Raw genomic sequence first — 24,099 nt, forward strand, 5'->3', positions numbered from 1 at the left:
CAAGTGCCGCTGCAGCTGCCTCCTCCTCACGCTGCTTCCTCCGCGCCCTCTTCTCGAGCAGTGCATCCCTCCGGTCCGCAAGCATTCTGTATTGTCTCTGCTCGACACCCATGAGCCAGTATCCGAAGCTGCCGCCAATTGATGCGTAAATAGGGTAGACCCAGAGGGATTCTTTGTTGAAGAGTGGTCGCATTTCAATGCCGAGCTGCCATAGCCGCACACCGAGACCTGGGAAACACGATTGAATGTCAGCGACAACCTGTCTTGATATCATACGGCCGGGAGGAGGGGTTTGAGAGAATTACCGAAGCCTCCCCAGAATAGAACCTTGTGAACCATCGTGGAATCGGTATCCGAGCGTGCGCAGTGTGTCTGAGAGGGCAATTGAGGGCAGGCACCGCGCCTTGTAGCGATAAAGTGTCGAAGGGAGGTACTTGGTGTCGCGTTCCGGTCGTCCTGCCAGGATGAGATGTGCTTCTCGATGTTGAGGTTCGTGATCCGGGAAGCTCGGATCTGGTCATGTGACGCCAAGGCCCATGAGAGTTCACCTCTCTGGCGGTTCCGCATCTCCAGTCTAGATATTGCTCCCCAGAGGTTCGAAACATCGCCGTTGTATGTTTTGACCCCTTACTGTCGCTCTGCGGTGCACCGCGCATGACAACCGCAACCACAATTGAGTGAAGCGGCTTCACCAATCAAGGCGATTGTATGCTCCTGTGCATCAGCAAACTGTGAGGGCTCTTCGACTTTCGAGAGCCAGCACGCGTCTTCGCCGCTATGGCAGAGGTCGACGGTAACCTTGCGCTCGATGCCGCACCACCACGGAAGAAGTTGAAGCTCTCGGACCTTCCCATATCACAGACAAAGCGATCAGCGATCGACAACCTGCTCCACACTTTTCGGAAGAAGGGCGAATACGATGCCATGCGCAAGGCCCTGTTCGCGCAATTCGAAGCGGATGTGAGTTTGCCTACTTAGAAACATGTGTCCCCTCGCTGAACATAACTATATAGCCCGCAAAAGCCGCTCTACTTGCGTCCCTTGAAGAGCTTGTCGACCGCGAAACGGACCGCGACCCAACCTTACTGTCCAAGGAACCCCGTGTCGCTGCGACCCTGATTGAAGGCGCTGGAGAGCGCAGCGACATATACAAAAACGTTACGGAAACATTCACCAAGCTCATTGATCAAATGTTCGAGTCGCAGGGTGCCCAGAAGATGCGCGAGTATCGCATACAGGAAGTGGGCGAAGAAGCAGCGGCTGAGGAGGAACGGCGTGGGAGTAAGACTGAAGAAGACTATGCGCGTGCTGCGGAGGCTCGGCGACAGGAGCGTGCAGCTGTACGAGAAAAGGAGCGCGAGGCAGAGCGAGAGAAAGAGAGACAGGAAAAAGCGAAGAGGGATGAGCGAAGACGGCTGGAGCGTGAAGCGAAGGAAGCTCGTGAGAAGGAAAGGGAAAAGGAACGCCAAGAACGCGAGGAAAGGAGACGCAGGGAACGGGAGGAACTTGACCGGCAGGAAGAGGAACGACGCCGCCAGGATAGGGAGCGTGCGTTGAAAGAACGAGAGGAACGGGAAGAAAGACGCAGACGGGAGGATGAGGAGCTGGATCGCCGCAGAAGAGAGAGGGAGCGAGAACGTGAGCGAGAACATGAGCGCGAGCGTGAGCGTGAGCGTGATCGTGACAAGGACCGTGATCGTGAACGCGACCGTGACCGTGGCAGGCGTCGAGATCGGTACCGGACGCGCAGCAGGACCCCGGACCGCGGCAGAGACAGGGACCGACGCAGGACCAGAAGCCCAGATTTAGAGCCTGAGCCCGAAAAAGAATTGAACTTGGAAGACATCAAGGTGGATGACGATCTGGCTCTCCAGGCTCTACTTCAGGAGAGCGAGGAAATGAAGAAGGCTCGACAGCGGCCATCACTCCCACGTTCTGAGTCTCTGGAACCGCCAGTGCGCAAGGCCCATCCTCCCAAATCCCTCGTCCCCCGTGATCCAGTCTCCAGGGTGAAGGGCGACGCGAAATCGCCTGTCAAGTTGGAGATCTCTGCTCTGTCCTCAACTGCTGCAAAGGACGAAGATACCCCCATGCCGGACGCTCCAGCCGATAAGTCAACCGAGGAATCCAAACCCAAATCAAGGTTTGACCAGGCTCCGCCTGCGAGGAGCACGAAAGCACGTTCACGATCTCGTAGCCCCGATCGGGCCAGCAGGCGAAAGCACAGTCGAAGTCGCTCCCCTTCGCGCGAGAGTCGATATGACCGCCGTCGCTCCTCGCGCTACGAAACACGGGACGATAGGTTATCGTATCGCCCCCGTGATGACAGCAGGTCAAGACGCTCACGTCGAGACGACCGCTCACGACACAGCCGCAGCCCTTCTCGTGAGACCTACTCTGGTCGCCGCAAGTCTCGCTACGACTCCCGCAGTCGCTCCCGTGAACGACGTCGATCTCGTTCCCATGATCGCCGTGGGCGAGACGGGACGCCTCCACGCCGCCGTGAACGCTCGCGATCACGGGACCGTGAAGGCATTGATCGTTATGTACCTGGGGGCGGCCGCTCGAAAGCTTCTCATACAAGGGATCGCAGTGTCTCGCGCGACCGTGACAGAGACCGGCATAGGGACCGGGACCGGGACCAAGACAGAGACAGAGATAGGGATAGGGATAGGGATAGGGATAGGGATAGAGATAGGGACAGGGACAGAGATAGAGATAGGGACAGGGGCTACAGATCACGCGATTATGAACGAAGGGGCCCGACCAGGTATCAAGAATCCGATTGCTGGAACCCTAGTTCGGATAGGAAAGATAAAGGAAAAGACAAGGACAGGGAGAGGTCGAGAGAGCGGTCTAGGGACAGAGATCGGGAGCGCAGGAAGCGAGAGAGGAGTAGAGAGAGGAGTAGGGAGCGGAGCCCAAGTCGAAGTCGAAGTAGGAGGAGGTAATTTCGACGTTGGAGTCCATCTCAAGGTCCTGCTTAAAAGCTTGACCAGATACATTATAGGAGATATCTCAGGCTCAGAGATAGAATTCCTGCGGGTATTTGCGCAGGTTTTGTGCGTGGGAGCCTTGGATACCGGCTCAGAAATTCAGACACCCCTCTCGAAGTCTGCGTTCTCTGGGCTCGTCTATCAATAATAACGGATCTCGTGGCGAGCAGTTACAACTCGTGCTCGCTAGTTAATGCCACTACATGCTATTTCTCCTTCGAAGAAGCCATCAGGCATCAGTTCGTTGTCGCCTGAAAAATGTGCATTTCCTTGCCTCTCCACAATGTCGAAGTAACCCGTGAGACCTTCGGTTCAACATGCACAGTTATGCCGTTCGCACCGTAACTCCAATCCATTCAAATTACCCCTCTCAAACTATCGTCCTGAGCGCATCATCCCGCACCTTTGGCCAGAATCTCCTCCCTTTCCAGAACTTCCTGCTTGAACTTGATCAAAAACACCGTCTTATCCGGCCACATCTCTTTCTTCGGCGCCGCACCCGCCGCATCCCCTTCCTGCGACCCCTGATCCCCCACGCTATGCGCCGTGACTCCCTCCGTCGCAAAACCCGCCCCGTCGCATACCCCTTCCACAATCCCTGCTACGAACGCCGCACAGTTCAACCCGCGCATCTCTCTCGGTAAACTGATGTACGTGCTCACCATCGGATCGTTGTCGTACAGCATGTACTGCGTTGCGTCGGTCGCGGAGCGTTCGAGCGCGTCGGCGGGGCGGCCGAAGAGGTGCCGCCAGAGAGTTTGGGCAACCCATTGGATCAACGTGTGGATTCGCGTGGGTCGGATACTGGCGAGGGGATTGGAGGAGCGAGAGAGAAGCAGGTCGAGGAGGCGGAGGCCGAGGGGGTAGCCTTGTTCGTTGAGACTGTGGGAGGGGGTTCAGCTATGATTCCAATCGCAGAATTGCAATGGGGGAGTACGGGTAACAAGCGCAGAATTGGAGTCAGGGAAGATGGCGTACCGCTTTTCTAGAGCGGCAATGTCCCGCACGTTCCGTTGCGCGTACGATATCATCTCCACAAACAGGTATGCAAATGCCGCTCGACTCAGCTCCGCATTCTTACTGCGATTCAAGTTGCGGTCGTATATTGTCTTCTTGTTTGACGGATATCGCAGTCCTGGAGTACTTGCTTGCTGTCCGCTGCCGGTCGGGTCTGCGCCGCCGGTCGCCATGGTTGTTCCCTAGCTTTTGCGCCGTCGAAGAAGGTTCGAAGTGAGGATTCAAATAGTGTGAATGCTGGTAGGGAGGAGAACGAGAGTGCAAGTGCGGGATGCGGAATTCCAGTGGAGGGGTTACGCTGCGTGCTGCATAGAGAGAGTCGGGGCGTTGGGAACAGTATGTATAGATATCACCGAGGTAGATCTAGAGTAGAGACCAGTGGGGCTGCTAGGAAGCTTGGGCGTACTAGGAGAAGCGCGCTAGCGCTCTTTCAGTGATAGTGAATCGCCAAGACATAACCTCACTTCTTCCTCCACCTGGGCACCTCAACTTCAACCCTGACAGAACATACAAAATGCTACATCCCAAACATTCTCCCCCTTTCTGTGGTAGCTTAAGTCATCTCAGCCATACGAAAACTTCACCGACCATGGACGCGTCGAAGCACGACTTCCCGAACAGTGGCTTCAGTGCGGTCAGTGCTAACACAACACAGCCAAGTTCCAATGTTGACGGGACTCGGAGTCCACATGCGCATCTTAAGGGTAAAACTAATCCGCTTTGCACTCTACCTTCCCTTGTTTTATTCCTTGTACGGTCTCAGTCTTACTGTTCCTGTCAGTCCATATCATGTCCTCAACACCCATCGGTGTACACGTTCTATATGCACGTCCTGAAATCATCTGCCCGAATTCTTATCTTTTTTAAGGTGTTCAGAATTTTCTTCACGAACCCGAACTCCAGATGCCTAAGGAAACACCAAAAGAGGATATGCATGCTACGTCCCCCCTCTCCTTACCATCGCCCATACCCGGCGCCCCATTCCATTTTGCGAGATAGACGCGGTTCTGTTCTATAACGAATCAGGATATTGACAATGCCGAGAAAGGGTAGCTTTTCTATCGGAGAGCTAAATCGGACGAAGACCTTTCACACATTCACCCACTTTGCCAAGGAAGCACTCATTGTCCATCACCGAGCGGTTATGGTCGGAGATGAGGCCAGCCAAAAGCTTGATGATGGCGATCATGATAATCAGCTATTAGTGTCCAATCGCGAAAGTCCCTGGGTGTGCGCCCGGGCCGTTGCGCACATTTTGTTATGTCGTCAGTGAAAGGCGGTCAGAGTAGTTTGTGGACCATATAAACCGAAGCCCGAGTCGCAACCCTCCCGCTTCTTTTTCCCACAGCTCCACACAGCACAACCGGTTTCTCGCGCATCCGGCATATATAGCGCCCCAGCATCCGTCTCTTGCTCTACGATCGCCTTCGACAGTGAACTAGCCAGCGAAGCAGCCAGCGAAGCAGCCAGCGAAGCAGCAGCATATCGACCCCATGGCTGAAGACAGGCACCATGTGCGTTTCTTGCACCCAGAGCATCCCGCTTGGGATATTCTGAAAGACGCCGGCATTTATCGCCACAACACTCTTTGCATTGGCTGCGGTAATCCTAAGCCTCTCCAACACCGTCGCTTCTGGTTCCAATGTACGGAACCATGCATAATGTGTGGCCAGACTCATCCTTATGAGTCGCAATACTGTCCGAAGATCAAGTCAGTCCCAACTCTTCTTGAACACTTCAATCGAAACTGGTACCAAGAACACGCCGGCTTGGGCGGGCTGTTTCCGTGGGAGAAAGGTGCGGACAAGCGCATGCAAGAGCATGCCCTCGGGTTCTGGAATTACCAATCAAAGTCGGATGTCGAAAAAGTCCAAGATTATATCCACGACGACGAGGACGACTTTGTTACCCTCAAGGATGCACACAGTCCCGCGCCCGACGTTCCCGAGTTGCTCGCGCGTATCGAAGCACTCGAAATGCAGGCGAAAAAGGACCGAGAGGAAGTCGAAAACTGTCGGGTGGATGCCCAGCTCGCTACGCACGAGTTGAAGCAGCTAAAGGACGAAGTCCAGGCCCTCAAGGCGCAAGTGGAGAAGCCGACGGATTGGTCAAAGGAGATGCTTGAGCTCAGAGTAGATCTTACGAAGCTCAAATTGGCGACTGACGGGATTGAGGAGCTGGTGCAACAGGTCACGGAGTTCAAGAGGGAGGTTCATGATCTTACCTTCAATAAGCGACGCGCAACTGATCCAGTCAAGCATTCCGGCATGATCCCTCCCACCCACATGTCGCTGAATCGGGCGGACTCCTCTGTCACTGAAAATGACTCCAAGGCCGTCAAGGCTCCATCAAATGCCAACAAGACTCCCCGTACGGCTGGAAATTCGCGCGAAGCCACCTCCCGCACAAAGCCTGGTTCACACCTGGAGTTCAATTTCAGCTGGTCCACTGGCAACACCTAAACGTATCCGCTTTGTTCGCCGGCGACAAAAACTAACCAGGCATCCAGCCCGCGAAATGCACGCAACTCCAGCGGCAATTGAGCACGGACAATGGGCAGATGAACGGAAATGGGCAAGTAAAGAATGTCGGCGAAGTGGAACCTGATGACGTGTTGGGAGGGCGATGATTGCACGTACAGGGTATTAATCGATTCAGAGGCGATTGGGAGAGAGTACCATAGCACTAGAATGCGGATTGCGTTTTTCTTGCTCCGGCAAGCAACTTTACTTGTACTTGTACTCGGTATCACTACTGCTCTTCATGAGATACTCAGTAAATATCCATCTCTTGCAGCAGGCTTATCTCTTGTTTCGTGAATCAACCCTTATGTGTCCTGGTCTTGCTTCTCTAGTTACCCTGCAGCTGGTACTGTTTGCTTGGTCGTGCACGGACCTCACACTTCACGCCCACATGCAATCAGATACGGCTGCGTCTCGCCCAGTGTCCAATGGAGTAGCCTTCCATGGACTCTACACGCTTCCCTTTCCCGTGACACTCACATATATTATGCGCTTTCTTGTTTGGTGATGACAGTTGTTTGGTTAGGATTACAGTGCCTCTCAGTCATACTTCCGCAGATGCATCGCAAATGTTCCATCAGCCAACATCGCTACCGCCAGTCTTCATGCCTCACCTCTTGATTCACCCCCAGCCCTTTCAATTGCCAAAAGACACGCCACGATTGCTGTGGTTTCAGGTGATATATTGCGGAAAGTCAGGCCCTAAGATTTCGCAGTGGGACTGTCTAGAATCCGGACCCCCGTCCGCCATTGTCCTCACCGGTAACGCTTTCAGTGCTAAACATGTTTTATCTGTTTCAGAAGTTACACGACTTGCTGCAGCAAGCACATCATTCCTCTTTGCAAAGACGCCGTTCAAAAACTCATGAAGCAAACACGCAGAGCAATGTTTAACCGTGCTTACCGATCACAGGTATATAGGTCGCTTCCTCCACGTCAAGAGAAAAACAGCAGCCAGAAGCACAACTCCCATCTTCCAAGAACGGTCGGTAAACCAGCACGCAAAGTTCTCTCCCGTAAGCACCCCGTCTTTCTTGTGTCTTAGTGGACTGACCAAGTAATTCAGGAAACCCCCAGCAACGTCGCCATCATGGCCACGGTCTCCGAAACCAAGGGAAACCCTGATCACACCATCCCGTCCATCCCTTGCAATGCTGTCAGCAGAATTACAATGCTCAATCAAGCCATGGCCTCGAACCCTAACATTGCAACTCTGAATGAGTTGAAGCACGCCATAAAGCACGACGTTGCCATGAAGGCCGACATCACAGAGATCAAGAACAAGATGGGGCCGATCGAGACGCAAATTGAAAGATTAACGAAGACGTTTAGCTCGCTTGAGGCAAGAGGTGGACAAAAGAAGGAGGTGCAGGAAGATGAAGCCAACAAGGTGGCGAACGACAGATAGACCCCGAGATTGACGCTCAGAACAGCGAACAATTCGATAAGCAGCGAGATGAGCAACGAACGCTGGGTTCTCTTTGAAATACCTCCCCTGGTGCTTTCCTTCAAACTTCTGGCTGGGGGCAGAGACCGGGAACTGGAAGAGACGTCGGAAGAGCTGCATTACAAAATCTTGGCCTTTCCACCCAGCGTTGACCGTGATCAAGGGCGCAGTTCTCTTGGCAGACGTCAACAGGAGAGAGACAATATTATTCACTTGGTGGAACGAGTGGGGAATCGAGTCGCGGAGGTCATCCAGAGGGAAAAGGTAACGAGAACCACGGGCATCAAAAAGGCTGATACCTAGCTGTATCGTCTCAGTTGCAGACGGCGAAGAGGGTCATTCTATGACGACAGCGGCAAATAGAATCCTTCCTTTTTGCGTTTCTCTTCAACCCATTTCTTCTACTGTAATCTGTCAGAGAGTTTGAATTGTTTCAGAAGCATCACCTTTCCTCCAAACCATGTTTTTCTTTTCCCTCTTTCCCTCCTTCTCTTGCGACTTTGCAAGAAATCTATTAGTACACACGAAAGCACATCTGAAGTTCCTCGAGGAACAGTTTTCACGACTCTCATAGTGTAGCTCTAACGGTATATGTATTTTCTTAAACACACTCCTAGGGACAGGGAGGCGCAAGCCATATCATCACTTCCCGTGCACTCAAAAGCTCAGAACAATATGTCTAAAATTCATGTATTCAAATTTCTCACCCTATCTATTTCCTGTAGACCCGACGAAAACATTACATTCCTCCTCTACGTCAAAACCATTACCCATCCATCTCCGTCTCCGTCCCGATTATAACATCATTCACCCAATATTCCTCCCAATCCGTTGCAAAACAGAACAAAACCGGACATCATATCCATCCCGCACCAACTCCCCATCCCGCCAATCCAATCATTCCTCCAAACAGCACACCCGGCCTCACATTCGCAGCTGCATCTGTAAACTGCAGCGGTAGGCTACTTGAAGAGGATGGAGCGCTGAGGGTGCTGCTGATCGCTTCTGTAGTTGTCCTCGTGGAAGAAGGCGAGGGCGTTGCGGGCGGCGGAGTATAAGGCATTGATGACGGTGGAGCGGAAGATTCGGGTTCGGGGGTTTCTGGTGGTGGAGGGGTGCTACTAGAAGGAGGTTCGGGTTCTGAGATAACGGAGCTGGTTTCCAACTGGGTGGAAGGTTCGGGCGTAGAGGATGGTGGCGGGGAGGGTTGTTCTTGAGTGGAAGAGTCAGGAGGCGTTGATGACGGAGGTGGGGAGCTGGGAGGGGGTTGCACAGATGAAGGGAGAGAAGGCGTACCCAATGATGGTGGTGCGGAAGTGGGAGGGGGTTGCGCGGACGAAGGAGGAGGGGGCGTACCCGAAGATGGTGGTGGAGCTTGGCTGGAAGGTTCAGATGTGCTGGATGGAGTTGGGGTCTCGCTTGGGGTTGCTGAGCTGGGTGGTGGTATCGAAGATGGGGGAGGCTGCGTGGATGTGATCCCAACTGAAGGGTCAGACACAGCCTGCGCAATATGCGTGCTTGTGGTGACTTGATCAATTTGAGGTATAGTTGTGACGGTGGTGGTAACCGGTAGGGACGCGGTGACCGGATTCCTGGTGCTGCCGACGAGCGGGTCACATGCCCCTGTGCCGATGGGTCGCCCAAGCTGTTCCACGACGGTGGGGAGACTGTTTAGGTAGTCTACGACAACCGGCGGCACCAACGAAGGATTGGGGATTTCGGATTCAGGGAGGATGAGAGGAGCCAAATTCGTTGGTGAGGGGAGGGTAAGCGATAGCCGTGCGGTGGAGCAAGATGTGGAGACAGGCTCAATCTTGATGTGCGTGTAATCATCGTACAATGCATAGACGGTTGGGTAGGTTAGAGTGACAGAAGAGTACACCCACGTCAAGGTTGGTGTTTGCGTCGGAGTGGGCCTTACAGTAGTGGAGGAGCTCGTGGTGCGTCCTTCGCGGTCGAGATACACATCGACACTAATGAGGGGATAGAATACTGTGCTGACAGTGACCTCTCCCGGATATGCCAACCGAGTTGCTGTGACGTCAACCTGACAGCCGGTGGTGCATGAGACGGATAGCGGAGACGAAGAACTTGGGCTGGCGCTGGGCGTGATGGTGCGATCGACTGTTCGCTCAACTGTAGTTGGCACGACCTGTGTCAGAGTCTGTGTGATTTCAGTGGTTATGGTGGAGGTGACTGTCGTAGGTGGGACGACAGAGGTGGTCGTTATGGTAACAATTGATCCAGGTAACGAGACTGTGCTGGTCTCGGTGATCGTAGTCGGGGGCTGGACAATCGTGGTCACATATGTGGAAGTTGAAATTACTGTCGTCGGGACAGTGATTGGGACGGACTGAATCTCTGTGGTTGGAACAACAACTGTGTACGGAACGCTTTCAACAGTCGTATATGGTATACTCTCCGTGACGGTGGTAGGAACAATGGTCGTGACGATACTTGTAACTGGCTCACCCGCGGTCGTTGTTACGATGGTGATGGTGGTCGTAATGTACGAGACATAGGTTGAGATGGAAGTCGTTACCTCGGTGGTCGGGACAAGCCTCTCTGTGGTGACTGTATAAGGTACACTTTCAATTGTCGTATACGGGACACTTTCAATGACTGTGTATGGATAGCTTGCGGTCGAAGTGATAGTGGTCGTAATCACCGTCGGGACATAACTTGTAATGGTAGTTCCCGGTTCTATTAACATTAATACGCGAAGCGGAACATGTAGGCATGCAGCTCACCAGTAATATAGATTGGAATATATGAAGTAATCAATGAGGTGAAGCTTGTGATGTACGTGCTTATCGATATTTCTGTCACTGGTTGAGTGGTTACGACCGTCCGATCTATGGTCTTCTCCGTTGTAGTAGGAATGTACTTGGAGTTGTTAGTATGTGATGCAGGAGGAAAAGTAGAGCGTAATCATTGTGCGAGTGATGGAGCGATCTGTGAAAAAACAGAACAATAGACAAAACGAAATACAAGGGAAAAGAGGGGTTAACGGATTGAGAGGTGAGCGCATAAGGAGCCACATACCTCAATATCAGTCACATGTTCAATAATGGTTGTGGTGCAGGTCTGAAATTGTTAGCTTCCTATGAAGGACTCCACAGCGAAGTGGAAGCTTACTGTTGTCGATGTTTGGGTGATGGTGTCGGTCTCTGTAGTGGTGCATGTTGTCGTGGAAGTGACAGTATCAGTCTATACAAGTCAGTGGACTGAATCGACTACATTAGAAGCGAGACATACCTGTGTAGCCGTGGTTATATTATAGTAGGTGGTGGTATCCCACAGTGTTGTCGTATTCCAACTTGTCTGTGTGATGGTTGTCGTGGATCCATATCCACCGCCTGGAGCTGTATATGTCGCCGTGACCGTCTGGGCACTACAGGTAGTCGACACTGGATACCCCGAGTTCGCTGGATATTCCGATGGTGGAGGCCCGTAGTCGAGCCCTTCCACCGTGCTATTCTGAGCGGCAACCGCCCCAAAAACCGCCAATAGCGGCCATATAGTGCGCATTCTGGTAACGAAAGTATGCGACGCCGGCTGAATGAGGGTCTAGCTGGCTGAAGAAGGGTGAATTGTCAGATCAGCACGTGACGAGGAGGTATCATGACGAGATTGAGCAACGCTGCAAACATATAGAACACGTTGTTGAACCGAGCACAAAGCGCAGGCGCAGAGTCGCACAAGAAGTGAATTGGTTAGACAAAGGGAAGAGATCAAGCAGACTAATGAACTAGCGCATAAACCCTTTGGACTTACCACGCAATTGAAGATCTGATTACACCACACCTGAGCGAAGGGACAGCAAAGGGAGAACAAAGATGCAGGAACGTGTGATTATAAGTCGGCAAGCTCGTAGGCTGCAGAGCCAGGCTACCGCTGAGCAGCTCTGCATTGCACATATGGCGGATCCAGCTTGGGAAAGTTCCTGTTTACCTTAACAGGGTAACAATGAACCTGACCAAGGCCCAGAGGACGACAATGACATCTGGAATCGTCCCGATCAATGCCCGCTCGGAGCAGCTGCCACAAGCAGACCCAGGGCCTCAATCCTCACTAGACCCGATCCGACAGAACGGAATCCCAGCAGAAGTGAACGAAGAGGAACGCCACATGCACTTGATAGCGTGAGAGTGCCCTCTGGAAAGCGGTATACGGCGTAGCAATCGGCTGTCAACACCTTGGGAAGCTCTCGGCGCGGGGCAATCCAGGGCTGGCACGGTCGTCAATACAGCTCACTCTCGCCCGACAAAGCAATCAGTGAACGTGCCTGTGGCACAAATGGAGGGACGGTGGCTTGGAGGACAAAGAAAGTGAAACAGCCAGCTAGAAGGATGTTTGCGAACATGCCCAAATTTGAACTGACGGTTCAGTTGTGGCATTCTTAACTTTTACTGAGGGCATGGCGTGGTAATGGCAAGACGAAGCTGCTCCTCTTCGGTGAATGTTGCGGCGGTGGTAAGCAGGGCGTGAGCGGGCGGGGTATAGTAGGGTATTATTCATCCTGGTCACTGCAAGCAATAGTATGCGCGCAGATTGGTGTGGTCGTACGGTGGGATTTTTGGCGCCGTGCAGAGTGGATGGACGTTGCAAATGGCGCTGATGTTATGAGTACGAGGTCTTCCAATTCATTCCCAAGCGGTCGGAGTGCACGTGATGGCGCTAGTGGACAAGCCAAAAGTTTCATTCGTCCGGAGGCTGGAAGGTCGCCGAATTGAGACTAGCCTTGCATTTGTCATGCAACAGGGGGTAACAACATGGGATGAAGAGTCCTGGTCGTCCTCCACCACTCTTCTTTGTCTCTCAGTCTCACTCTTTTCTTCATGCCACGCGCACGCCATTCACCCATGCATGCCACCTGCCACCTTCCTTGTTCGCCGCCTTTGACCACCTCCCCAGCCTCTTTGTTTTCGGCGGCAGAACCGCTTGACCGGTGGCCTTCGTCAGATGCGCGATCCATTGAATTGCCGGCTTCCCAGGGTTGTGTTCATGCTCGCCCCAGTGAACATGCAGTTTTGCAGTCCAGGTACGCCCGGCAGTGGCACGGCGGGCCTTGCTCTTGTGGACGGGTGTAGCGAAAGTCAATCAGGCGGCTCACCCGTTGAACAAAGAAAAGATTTGACCAGTGCTCTATAGATGGCTCGTCGAGCTTACGCCGTGGGTATGACCCGGTCAATTCCGCAGTTTGCATGTTGCATAAGCTGCTCAACTCGCACGAGGCGCTGATGCTCGATCTCCCCTTCCCCGCTTCCCCAACCGGTGATACAGTCAGAGCTCAGACGGCACACTCTTCTTGCTGACAATTTGTTGTGCATCTCCTTCATCTTTGCTTTTTTCTTATTCCGCTGGTTCGACATGCTCAGACTACCATAATGTATCTCGGACGTCGTGCGGACCATGCGAATACCACTATCCTGCCAAAGCCCGCGTATGCTTTAGCTCCGAGCGGAAAGTGGGATGGCAACGATGGAAATTGGTCAACTTTTATCATCAACGCCGGAGATGTAGATGGAACGGGACATGGACAAAACTTCAGGGTGCTGATATCTACGTCGTCGTCGGTGACCCAGCTGCCGATGCAAGCGGATTGGTGCAGTGATCGCGACTGCGCCCAGAAAAGAGGCCTAGAGATCTTTGAATCGCGACAGCCGCTCGGTCTTCAAGCGGATTCTTCAAGAGGTTGGACACAGGATGGTCTATACAATCAACCCCTTCCGTACTGGTGGTCGGGTCGGAATCTGAATGGTACATATGGTTGGATCAACATTGGCTTGGGACCCAGCTCCCCTTCGAGCAGCGTCTTGGAGAAGCAGATCGTTGTGGGCAATGCGCAGCAAGAGTTCTTCATGGGCTCTTTTGGTCTAGGCATAGGAGCGGTAAAGACAGCAGGTGAAGCGCAATCACCCTTTCTAGACAACTTTGCATACAACAACCAGACCCCCTCAAGATCGTTTGGCTACACCGCGGGCGCCTTCTATAGTATGTATCTAGATGACAGGGTCATCTACCGACACTACTAACCATCCGCAGGGAATAGAGGCACACCAGGTAACTTGGTGCTTGGAGGCTATGATCGTTCCCGTATTGGCGGTGGGATCTCCATTCCCATGGTGAGCAACCAGAATTACACCCTCCTAGTCGGCGTCCAATCCGTCGAATACCATCCCGACCGCGATGTCGATGCCAATGACTTCTCACTCACCTCCGACACCCCCGCCTTCCTTGCTGCCATTGATTCCACTCTACCTTACTTATGGCTGCCCGACGCCCTGTGCGACCAATTCGCAGACAAGTTCCAGCTTCAATATGACGACAGGAGAAACATGTATACCGTCAATCAATCCGCCATCAACTACAATCGCCAGCAGAACGCAACCGTCACGTTCAAGATAGGCGCCAACCAAAAAGCAAGCAATGACGTTACAACCATAACGCTCCCATACAGCGCCTTCGACCTGTTAGCCAGTGACCCCATATTCCCCAACAGGACGAGATACTTCCCCATCAAGAAGTCCCCAAACGGGATCTACGTCCTCGGCCGCGCCTTTCTCCAAGAAACCTACCTCATCGTGGACTACGAGCGCGCAAACTTCACCATCGCCCCAGCCCTCTTCTCCGACCCCTTACCCCAACCCGAAATCATCTCCATCTTCTCCAAGGACTACAAGCCTCCCGGTTCTGATCCCGCAGCATCCAATAACGACTCAGGGAACTCCTCCCTCCCACCGGGCGCCATCGCCGGCATCGTCGTCGGCGTAGTCGTCCTCCTCGTCCTCCTCGGCATCATCGCCTTCTTCCTCTGGAAGCGCCGTCGCGAGGCCAAACAGCGCGCACACTACGCGAAACAGTTCCCGCCTTACCACCAGCACGATCACTCGGACATCGACACCACGGCTGCAGGCGAGCAAATCAAGCATCGCCGGGTCTCGGAATTGGAGTCTGACACGCCGGGCTCACCGCCGCTGTCTACCAGGGGGTATTATGGCATGGGCGAGGGGAAAGATAGACCAGGTGGGTTCCCGCCGATCAATGAGATGGAGTCTCCACCGGCGGAGTTGTGGAGTCCGCCGCCGCAGACGGATAGTGTTGCTGCGACGCCGGGGAGTGAAAATGTAGCAGCAGGCGGGGATTACTTCGTCGCGGGCGTGCGAATGAGGAAGAGAGCTGCGGCAGGAGGTTCATCCGGAGCTGGAACGCCTTCCGCGGTGCCGCTGGCGGAGTTGCCGGGCGAGGATGCCAAGTTCAGTGAGTTGCCTGCTGGAGAAGGCAAGGTTGGTGAGAAGGCGGCGAGAGATGCGTTGGTGGTGGATGGGGTGATGCATCCAGCGCTCAGTTCAAGTATTGCGGATACGGATGCGGATGCACCTACGACTGCGCCTGTGCCTGCACCACCCACTCATACGCGTGGCCCAAGCGAAGTTTCTCTGACGTCGAATATTGACGAAGTTATTTCCGGCCACCAACACCAGCAGCAAGAAGACATCACCGACGCAAAGGAGGAAACGGACCAAGACGATCTGCCTCGACAACATCCTCCCATCGAACGGCGTCCCTCGCACACCCGTGGACTCAGCGATACAACGGTCCAGAGCGATAGCACGGCTGTATCACAGCCCACGCCTGAGGAACTGGAACGGTGGGCTAGGAGTCCGGCCGAGGAGCCGAGGAGACCGCTTTCAGAGTAGTGATGATAGTTACCATTCACTCGACTTGTGAAGGGAGCGCAATGGGGAAACCGGGCGGAGTAAGAAGGATGCATGCTTTGGAGGGTATGGGGATATGGATATACGTGACGGGATCGTTTCTCTACTGGGTGCGTTCATGGCGTTGAAATGGGACCCGGACGTCGATGTTGGATCACTTCCGCCTTCGGCCTTCTTTTGAATCGTTTTTTCGTTTTTTTCCCCCCCAGATACCCCAATACGCTCCTTACATGCATGGATTTCCGAGTAGCAAGATAGTCGGTTCGTTTGGGAAACATGGAACAGCACTTCTACGTCTTTGCGGCTTTTCACGTCTCTGGTTTCTTCCTGACATGTTTTAGTGATACGTTAGTCTCCTCTTCCACACTGCAAACATCCAGCAAACCCCATCTCAGACTTTTTACACAAAATTCCACAGTGCTTCTGGCTAGATAACGCCGTCAAAGCTACCGTGCGCTGTGTACGACAACCCAACAAATGCTCAGCTTTTCCTTGCTCTGGCCATGGGCTAGAAGGTCTACCTTTCTTCTCTATCATTGCAAGGGTTACAAGTCAAAATCCGTGTTTTGATCTTCCAACTTTCTACAGAGTACCTACCTTCCTCCCACAAACCAATCCCATCGCATGCAAGCACTCAAATCACAAATCGCAACCAACATACTCATTTGCCCCGCGACCCGACCTGACCTGACCTGACCTGACCTCCTTCATCGACACCCCATCCCCCATCCCCCCATTACTACCCAAGAAAATCACGCCACAACCACGCACCACACCGCAGTATGGATAAATAAACCTCCTATTATCGCACCTGCACGGCGGAAAGTGCCAAAAGTACCGTAAAGCGAAGGCTGGATTGCACATTGTGGCCACGGTGACTCTGAACTCAGGGCAGGTGAGGGGCATACATCTCCAACGGCTAAGTATCTCTGCGGCACAGCACAGCACAGCACAGCACAGCGTCGTGCGGCAGCGCGCCGGGGCGCACCGCTCCGCACCGCACCGTACCTCGCACCGCAGCAGATGATGTATCTATCGGCATGTAGGAACGATTTTCACCAATGAATGAATAATACATGGGACGCTGGACGGCGAGGCTGGACGGCGAGGCTGGATCCGCAGGGTATGTATGCCACGTCGACGCATATGTAGGTATATTGAAGCTCCATTATTGAAAGATGCGTTACTGAAGCCGCCGTGGATGGGCGCAGCACTTCCTCCATGAAGAATGCCTGTCTGCCTACAAGTAATTGCAGTTGGTAGATGTTCCTGATAACGACGAACAGCGTCGCTGCTGGATCAAAGACTGTACAAAAAACCCCATCCCCGTAATTCAAAAGGTTCGAAAACCGTCAGCAAAACATGCGCAGCGAAAGCGTTACATGATCAATGCAGCATGCGCATACTCTGTCCGCCTTGGCGCGGTCGTACGGCGTCCCGGCGTAGACGCGCGATAGCCGTCCCGCAGCATCGGCGGTTCAGCAATCGAGCGAGTCCGTCTTCGGTAGATACATTGGTGGTACAGTAAGTGTAGTAAGACCAGGCAACGAGGCAACCCCATCTCGTGATCTTCTTTTTTCCAGACGGTTTGGCTCTCGGGTAAATCGAGCGGGTACGAGGGCCAGCACCCGACCTTTTCCAGGAGTTCGGCGGTGCTCAGCGTTGATTGCAGTGCAAACCAGACAAGCAGAGCGAATGGATACGCGCCGGGACGATCCGGAACGGTGCGTACTCGTAAAGAAGAACCGTGCCGCAATGAATGTGTGCAAACGATCGTTCGTCGCGATTCCCTCCTGCGGCGACTGGAACGATTGCGGGTGCAGCTCTTGGTAAGGGTGAGCTTACAGGTTGCTGTTGCTGCAGGCACCATATTGAACGCTTGAGATGCAATGCGCGGGTCAATGCAGAAACTGACCCGATGCAAGATAGAGTAGGACACACTCACAAGTCGAGGTCCCTTGCAGGGTCGACAGTCACCGTCTGGTTCCAGTCCATGGATCATGCGGTTCTCAGCTTTCGCAAATCAAATGGATGTGGTTGTTGAGGTCGAGGCAGTCCATCATCTTTCTTCATCGCACTGCGATGTACGTACTCCCAGGGCCACTGTATTACGGGACGCCAGACAGATTGGCCACCAAGAATCTCGGCAATGTCACCGAGAATCCGCGGACCCCAGCCATCCATATACCAGTAGCGGCCTTCCGCTATGGCAAAGCCCACGGCGTAGTAAGCCAGGACCACAAGAGCTGCGGGTTCCTTGGAGCGCAGCATGCTGAAGAAGGTCGGGGTGTTTCGACTCGCCCAGAAGAAGAGAAAACGGATCTCTCGAGTAGTTGCACGAGGCCGATTCGCATCGTGAAGACACGTCCGGAGGGTTGCAAGTGCGCCCACGGTCTCGGAGCGCGTTGTCCAGGGCAATGACTGCGCCTCGATGAAGGCTTGGACAGAGGGCAAGAGGTTCTCAAGATCGTCGAAAAGCGTCTGCTTAGGGTCCACCCAATCTTCATCGGTGTCCTCGATAAGAATGCGGAACGGACCGGTCGCCACATTCGGCCGCTCCTGGTTGAGGATGCTGTACATGCCTTGTAGCAGCGAGAAAATGTCGAGGAGAGCATCAATCGATGACCTGGGTTTCCCCAAGCTGCGTTCCATGTGCGAGGCACTCATGCCAGTTGACGCAAACACGCCCATGCTGAGGAGTGCACCTGTAGCGAACATGGCTCCTGCGTTGTCGGGATTTAATGTGGGGAGCCTTGCCCTCATTTCATGGATTGCGAGGTCCTGGTGGTAGACTCCCAGGGCGTAGAATGTGCTACGTTGGTCCTTCTCCAGATTTGCTTTGTGCAGTGCTGACAGGGCGAGAAGCTCCTGAAGCAGATACGGGTATGGCATGGCGAGTTTGGGCCCCTCGACGGCCCAATAGGTGGACACATCTTCCCGTGAGGACATGGTTTGGGATGTTGAGATGGTCCAATGATGCCTTGGTATGGTTAGTCGTGTCGAGCTGTAGAAGGGGACGAAGGAGAGGTACATTAACTCTAGGTCGCGGGCAGTGAAGGCTGACTGGGAGCTATCGGTCCTGTGGAAGAATCTGGTGAGGAAGGGATAGGTGTCATTCTGAGATTGAGGCGATGATGCGTTGGATCCAGTGGAGGTTGGTGGTGCCGTAGGAGGTGGGTTTAGAACATAATGGATGGAAAGCGAGGGAGCACTTGACGTCCGGGCTGGGGGCTGTTCTGATGAGTGAAGGGTCCTTGACGAAACGCTCCTTGTCAACGCACCGTCTTCAATGGTTCGGGTATCGATATGCGCTCCACTGGTGGCCGACTGATGGGTTGGCGCTTCACGGGCAGTCCTACCGGCGGATTGCCTGTAACTAGACTACATTCCTTCTCCAGATGATGCTTTACACAATTCGAACATGGCCTGGCTTCGTCGCACTGATCATCGTCAGTGGTCTCATGAAGCCCATGGGGTGGTACAGTAGCAGTGGCAGCGGGCAAAAGGAAACTTGGGTAGCGGGCAGGGGTAGCTGTACAAGTACAGCTCCATACATGTGCCCTGTGTCGCGAATTCACAGGTATAGACGGGTAACGGATAGTGACTGACGTACCTTGACGTGTCTCGCTTTGCAACGTTGGCAGCCATTGCGAGACTTCTTGTGGCCGAGACGGGCCATTACTGGGCGTCTCCCAAGCTTATCACTCAATAGCAGCGGAGTGGCGGCCTCCTCGCGCGACGCCGGGGAGACGACGCGGCAATGTTGTGGGATGAATCGAACGAGTGGAGAAGGCGAGAAAGCGAATGCGAGGTGCACCCGTCATAACGAGGGGAAAGGCATTTCGGCCCGGCTCTACGCCCGCTTCTCATTGGTCGAAAAGACCCCTTTTACCCATTACAAAGACCGCCAGTCTGCAATATGGGGACATGATGATGAAGAGGAGGGACCGAATGTTTTAGAGACCAGTACTAGCCCTTCTTTGTAGGGAGGCAACATTCTCGCCTTTTTCTGATTTGGCCCAAAATAGAACACAGCGGTCAACCATACGTTATACCGCAGCACCAAGGTCAACGTGTACTTCCTTGCTGGAAACCGTCAAAAAATATCGGACGGAAAGCGTGAGATGTTTCACTTGCTCTAGGATCGCCAGCTGGGAACGAACGGTTAGGACAAACTTCTGACGCATAGGATGATTGCGGATGACGGGGCGTCCTAACCCCTTCTACCGCTGTCTCCACACCGCTTATGCAAACATTGAAGAGGGAAGTTTTATATCCCTAGGAGTTGGCATACAGTTAACCTCTTGGCGTTTCTCGCCTTGGTGGTGTGTCTGCTCCCCTGAGTTCCTTGGAGGGTTGAAAAGAGGATTAGCATCAGTAAAGTCATGGCAGGGTTGCAAAGTCCAGGCAGGGTTTTATATAAGAGGTAGAAGGCAAATAGGGTTAGGGCAGAGGTAACAGTTCTTGCCTCGCATCTAGAGGATGAAGGTGACGGAATAGAAATAGAATATGATATGCCTTATGCACTATAGTCTATGTCATACGTATACCTGAAAGTTCAATGCCAATGCAAATGCGAGACATAACCACCCATGGACCTGCTCTCCGGTAAGCTGCCCTCTAGCTATGCAATCCCGTAATCCGCTAGGACTGATCCCCCCGACATCTCAGACATGGTATAATCCTGCATATACAGATAACGCCACAAAAACATACATACGTAAACAATCAATGCACCATCTAGCTGAGCAGTTCCTTGATATCCTCAATCCTCTGAATCCTCTTCTCCTCATCACTCATCATCCCCAACGAACTCGCACTACCAAAGTCAGCACTGTAACCGACAGCTCGATGCCAAATACCGGGAGTAGGGGGTCAAGGCACTCACATAAACATCTTCCTCTCCTGAATCCTCAACATCTTCTCCTCTATACTCCCCCGCACCACGAACCTCACCACCTTGACCTCCTCCTCCTGCCCCATCCGATGCACCCTATCAATCGCCTGCGCCTCCACCGCGAAACTCCACCACGGGTCCATCATGAACACCCGCTGCGCACATGTCAGATTCAGGCCCACACCCCCTGCCCGCAAACTCAGCAGCAAAACGTAGGGTTTGTTACTCGACCTGAACTCTTCGAGGACAGCCGCGCGCGCTTTCTGAGACATGGAGCCGTCGAAACGGAGGAAGGGGATGTGGTCTCTCGCCAGGGCGGGTTCGATCAAGTCCAGGAATGAGGTAAACTGAGAGAAGATGACGGACTTTGTGGTTGGGGAGGTGCGCCGCAGGTGCTTGAGGTGGGTGAGAAGCGCCTGGGTCTTCGCGGATCCGGTGATGCCAATGCGGCGGAGAGAGACGCGGGGGGTCTGCTGCGTGCCACTAGACGGGTTATCGCTGCGGATGTTGTCGTTATCGGTAGGAGAAATGTGGTCGTGTCGTATGACTTCGAAAATGTCGCGCGCATTGATGGGTTCGCGGCAGTTGAAGCAATTGGGTGTTATTCCCTTGTCGCGTTGGTGGTTGATATAGTTCAGGAGGCATTCCTTGCAGGCGCTGTGCCAGCACCCCGTGACGGCTTGGTCGACCATGGGTTCCTCAGAGCATATAGGACATTCGGCGTGCTCTTCGTCTTGGATTTGCTTCAGCACGTGGGCGCCAAAGCGGTTTACGTCTTGCTCGCCGTCGGTTGTGAAGCGTTCGATGAGTGAGCCGAGATCCATATCATCGGCGAGTCCTTTGGCCAAATCAGAAGCTAGAGCCGCGTCTTCCTCGTCGGCCACGATCCCCTGATGCCGTGTAAGGACTGGATGGCAGCATGATTGCCGGAGGCGGAGAATCTGGGCAAAGATCGTGGTATATGATTTCAGTAGTGTTCCAGCGTCTGCGTTCGCATTGAAGACACGCTTTGCCCGCAGATAGATATGTTCATAGACGTCGCGCTCGTCTTGAGAAAGCTCGATTTTCTCCACTTCGATTGTGCGGGGTGGTAGAGGTACGAGAGCTTCGCCTTCCGGCGTCTTCATATCTTTCGTCCGGCGAAGGACTAGGGGTTCCAGCACTGTCTGTACAACATCAAGAGCTCGGAGGAAGTCCTTTGATTCAAAAGGCACCGTAATGAACGTCTTCCAGAAGGAGAAGTTGCTCCAAGGCTCCACCTTGAGGAAACGGACCAAGCTGAACAGGTCCTCCAGTCGGTTGACGATAGGGGTGCCAGTGAGCACCCACCTATGTGTCGCCATAAGCTCATAACAAGCCTTTGCTGTTTTAGATTGACGGTTCTTGATGTAATGAGCTTCATCTAGGATGATCCGGAAGTAGTCCACCGAGAAGAGACCCCCGTGGGAACCCCTGTTTCCGTCCATAGCAGACACCTGGTTGAATTCAGAAAGTATGGTACCGTAACTGGTAATGATGACGTTTGGTGCATTAACACCATTGGCCTCGCAGCATAGCCTCTGTAGGTTGACGGACTTTTCGGATCCATAGTAGACCATGACTTTGAGAGTGCCCTCTTTCGATGCTTTTTCGGCTTCACTAGCCCATTGAGCAAGCAGCGACATTGGCGCCACGACTAACGTGGTATATGGGGCTTTCTCTACGTCGACGCTGTGTTTTGGTAACCGTGGTAGAGTGTGGACTGTATGCGATGTATGGTCCCGCGCAGGCTCGTTCCTGTGAGTGTGTATCAGACTGAGCATCTCGATCGTCTTTCCGAGACCCATCTCGTCCGCCAGTATTCCACCCAAGCAGTTCTGTTCTTGTCGAGGGAACTCAACGGAAAGTTCTCCGGAGTAGGGGTTCACGTAGAACATCTTCTGATCGTCAACCACGGGAACTGGGTCATTGTTTGCGTCCTTTGTTGGCCATTCGTATTCTTCCCATAACGGATGCATGGACTCTTCCTTATGCTTCAAACTCTCATCCTTTTCTTTACCAACCATCCAATACAGGGCCTGTTTCTGGTACTTCCGCAGGTCCATGGCAAAGGTATCTGCAGGAGTCATCTCAGGGGTATTGAAATCGAAAGACTGAGCCTTCTTGTAGAGTGAATCAAGTTGGTCCTGTTCCAACTCCTCCCCTTCCTCCGATTCCGAGGCGGGTGATGAGCCCGCCTCTCCTGTAGCGCCATTCCTTGCTTTTGATTTTTGTTCGTTATTCTCGGCACTCTCCGCAGCTTGAAGCAGGCCTTGCCGCTTATACTTCTCCGCATTCTCGTTCGCCCGTGTAGGCTGCAAATTGATCGCCTCGAACAGCTTCACCAAAGCCACCTGCCGCAACCGCAAGTCTTTCTCGTCCTGGCTTTCCTTCTCCGCAAAGAGGCTGACGGAGCGGTTGTTGTCGGGTTTAACGAATTTCCGCTTGTCGAATGCGCTTCGAAGCATATAGCAGCGTAGCTGTAAGTATATGGTATCGCCTGTCCTTACCCGATCGGGTACGTATACGCATGTACCTTCGAACGAGCATACTTTCTGGTCCATTAGAGAGGATATCCACGCTGCAAAATCGTTTTCGAGTCTTCCAACCTCCTCGCCCCTGTTGTTCGTGAAACGCACTACAACATCTTGTTTCTTGTTATTTATTATTCGTCGCTTGCCCGCAGGTTCCCGAAGTTTTGTCCGTTCGATACCGACATGTTCTTCATGCTTCAGCATACCTGTCCCACTTTTGGTTGCCCAACCGATAGCGCCAAAAGAGCCAATGTATCGTTTGGGAGGCATCGATTTTAGTATGGGGTTTAGTGGTGTGGATGGTTTGGAGAGCATTGGTGCATTTGACATGTCGCTGCCATGTCTGTTCATATTCGTGGTGAGTGACGCCTGTAACGAGGGCTGCCGGAGGGGCGCCGTAGGTTCTGCTGCCGTTTTCCAGGAGCGGTCAAAATACATGTTGATTGCTGAAGGCTGTAAGCTAAGAAATCTTTTGTCAATGCATCAGACAGTACCTCTCTGAGCATCTCCGCCACTCCTAAGCTTGAGGGCGTCCAGCACTTCTCGTGAAACTCGACCAACGACAGCTTGTAGCAATCCGGCAAACTCATCGTTCTCGTCTCCATCTTGGCCGGTCTCTCCATCATCGGGAATAGATACCGGGCTCTCAACCTCCTTGGGCGGCGACTGCGGAGATGCGGCGGGCGGGGACGAATACCTTTGTATGGACTGAACCACCGGCGAGGAATCTTCAGCAAAGAAGCGTCGCTTCTTGCGTGGACGCGTCTCAAAATGCGTCGAGTCCATAGTCAACGGAGATGTGGGTGAGCGGTGTTGTGTACGACGCTGGGATTCGACCAGCCGAGGCGCGTCCGCGGTGAGTGACACGCTCTCACGCTTTCACGCGCCTGCCGAGCTTGGATCGACATCATCGCACCGCCACAAGCGCCACGATTCGTTCACCTACA

General features: G+C 53.4%; 9 protein-coding genes across 9 annotated transcripts; 4 read left to right on the plus strand and 5 right to left on the minus strand.

Annotated features, from left to right (window-relative positions):
- Window positions 1-25: 25 nt before the first annotated feature.
- EI97DRAFT_347412 (uncharacterized protein) lies at window positions 26-339 on the minus strand (the record flags this gene model as incomplete). Its single annotated transcript, XM_033794799.1, has 2 exons — window positions 26-228; window positions 306-339. Coding segments are annotated over 2 exons (237 nt in total), but the record flags the coding sequence as incomplete, so codon positions are not given.
- A 248-nt stretch (window positions 340-587) lies between these two features.
- EI97DRAFT_463510 (uncharacterized protein) lies at window positions 588-3,212 on the plus strand. Its single transcript, XM_033801361.1, has 2 exons — window positions 588-960; window positions 1,014-3,212. Exons 1-2 carry the CDS (start codon window positions 778-780, stop codon window positions 2,949-2,951), a joined length of 2,121 nt encoding a protein of 706 aa, XP_033658666.1. The 5' UTR covers window positions 588-777; the 3' UTR covers window positions 2,952-3,212.
- On the minus strand, window positions 2,983-4,368 carry EI97DRAFT_429191 (trafficking protein particle complex subunit 5). The gene is made up of 2 exons (XM_033797387.1): window positions 3,975-4,368; window positions 2,983-3,878 (listed from the first exon to the last, which is right to left on the minus strand). The coding sequence occupies exons 1-2, from the start codon at window positions 4,184-4,186 to the stop codon at window positions 3,389-3,391; spliced, it is 702 nt and encodes a 233-aa protein (XP_033658667.1). The 5' UTR covers window positions 4,187-4,368; the 3' UTR covers window positions 2,983-3,388.
- A 1,306-nt stretch (window positions 4,369-5,674) lies between these two features.
- Window positions 5,675-6,475, plus strand: EI97DRAFT_454350 (uncharacterized protein; the record flags this gene model as incomplete). Its single annotated transcript, XM_033800532.1, has 1 exon — window positions 5,675-6,475. The coding sequence occupies one exon, from the start codon at window positions 5,675-5,677 to the stop codon at window positions 6,473-6,475; it is 801 nt and encodes a 266-aa protein (XP_033658668.1).
- Window positions 6,476-7,896: 1,421 nt separating this feature from the next.
- Window positions 7,897-8,334, plus strand: EI97DRAFT_20908 (uncharacterized protein). Its single transcript, XM_033793755.1, has one exon. It carries the CDS (start codon window positions 7,992-7,994, stop codon window positions 8,283-8,285), a length of 294 nt encoding a protein of 97 aa, XP_033658669.1. The 5' UTR covers window positions 7,897-7,991; the 3' UTR covers window positions 8,286-8,334.
- A 476-nt stretch (window positions 8,335-8,810) lies between these two features.
- On the minus strand, window positions 8,811-11,732 carry EI97DRAFT_20987 (uncharacterized protein). The gene is made up of 5 exons (XM_033793760.1): window positions 11,241-11,732; window positions 11,121-11,192; window positions 11,028-11,069; window positions 10,733-10,868; window positions 8,811-10,685 (listed from the first exon to the last, which is right to left on the minus strand). Exons 1-5 carry the CDS (start codon window positions 11,511-11,513, stop codon window positions 8,839-8,841), a joined length of 2,370 nt encoding a protein of 789 aa, XP_033658670.1. The 5' UTR covers window positions 11,514-11,732; the 3' UTR covers window positions 8,811-8,838.
- Window positions 11,733-13,252: 1,520 nt separating this feature from the next.
- On the plus strand, window positions 13,253-15,767 carry EI97DRAFT_21073 (acid protease). The gene is made up of 2 exons (XM_033793767.1): window positions 13,253-13,979; window positions 14,031-15,767. Exons 1-2 carry the CDS (start codon window positions 13,373-13,375, stop codon window positions 15,683-15,685), a joined length of 2,262 nt encoding a protein of 753 aa, XP_033658671.1. The 5' UTR covers window positions 13,253-13,372; the 3' UTR covers window positions 15,686-15,767.
- A 1,934-nt stretch (window positions 15,768-17,701) lies between these two features.
- On the minus strand, window positions 17,702-19,382 carry EI97DRAFT_454354 (uncharacterized protein; the record flags this gene model as incomplete). Its single annotated transcript, XM_033800533.1, has 3 exons — window positions 17,702-18,934; window positions 18,985-19,143; window positions 19,317-19,382. The coding sequence occupies 3 exons, from the start codon at window positions 19,380-19,382 to the stop codon at window positions 17,702-17,704; spliced, it is 1,458 nt and encodes a 485-aa protein (XP_033658672.1).
- Window positions 19,383-20,443: 1,061 nt separating this feature from the next.
- On the minus strand, window positions 20,444-24,000 carry EI97DRAFT_497805 (uncharacterized protein; the record flags this gene model as incomplete). Its single annotated transcript, XM_033802525.1, has 3 exons — window positions 23,647-24,000; window positions 20,592-23,598; window positions 20,444-20,537 (listed from the first exon to the last, which is right to left on the minus strand). The coding sequence occupies exons 1-3, from the start codon at window positions 23,936-23,938 to the stop codon at window positions 20,444-20,446; spliced, it is 3,393 nt and encodes a 1,130-aa protein (XP_033658673.1). The 5' UTR covers window positions 23,939-24,000.
- Window positions 24,001-24,099: the final 99 nt, after the last annotated feature.

This window comes from Westerdykella ornata (genome assembly GCF_010094085.1).
Source record: "Westerdykella ornata strain CBS 379.55 unplaced genomic scaffold EI97scaffold_1, whole genome shotgun sequence".
Taxonomy (NCBI): Eukaryota; Fungi; Ascomycota; class Dothideomycetes; order Pleosporales; family Sporormiaceae; genus Westerdykella; species Westerdykella ornata.

What these genes read in the sequence shown, in the direction of transcription:
- EI97DRAFT_21073 (XM_033793767.1), top strand. Translation starts at nt 13,373, where the DNA reads ATGTATCTCGGACGTCGTGCGGACCATGCGAATACCACTATCCTGCCA. An exon ending in CACCGCGGGCGCCTTCTATA is followed by an intron (nt 13,980 to 14,030) that starts GTATGTATCTAG and finishes AACCATCCGCAG; the next exon opens with GGAATAGAGGCACACCAGGT.
- EI97DRAFT_463510 (XM_033801361.1), top strand. Translation starts at nt 778, where the DNA reads ATGGCAGAGGTCGACGGTAACCTTGCGCTCGATGCCGCACCACCACGG. An exon ending in TCGCGCAATTCGAAGCGGAT is followed by an intron (nt 961 to 1,013) that starts GTGAGTTTGCCT and finishes ATAACTATATAG; the next exon opens with CCCGCAAAAGCCGCTCTACT.
- EI97DRAFT_20908 (XM_033793755.1), top strand. Translation starts at nt 7,992, where the DNA reads ATGAGCAACGAACGCTGGGTTCTCTTTGAAATACCTCCCCTGGTGCTT.
- EI97DRAFT_20987 (XM_033793760.1), bottom strand. Translation starts at nt 11,513, where the DNA reads ATGCGCACTATATGGCCGCTATTGGCGGTTTTTGGGGCGGTTGCCGCT. An exon ending in ATATAACCACGGCTACACAG is followed by an intron (nt 11,193 to 11,240) that starts GTATGTCTCGCT and finishes TGACTTGTATAG; the next exon opens with ACTGATACTGTCACTTCCAC. An exon ending in TATTCCAATCTATATTACTG is followed by an intron (nt 10,686 to 10,732) that starts GTGAGCTGCATG and finishes TAATGTTAATAG; the next exon opens with AACCGGGAACTACCATTACA.
- EI97DRAFT_429191 (XM_033797387.1), bottom strand. Translation starts at nt 4,186, where the DNA reads ATGGCGACCGGCGGCGCAGACCCGACCGGCAGCGGACAGCAAGCAAGT. An exon ending in ATTGCCGCTCTAGAAAAGCG is followed by an intron (nt 3,879 to 3,974) that starts GTACGCCATCTT and finishes CCCCTCCCACAG; the next exon opens with TCTCAACGAACAAGGCTACC.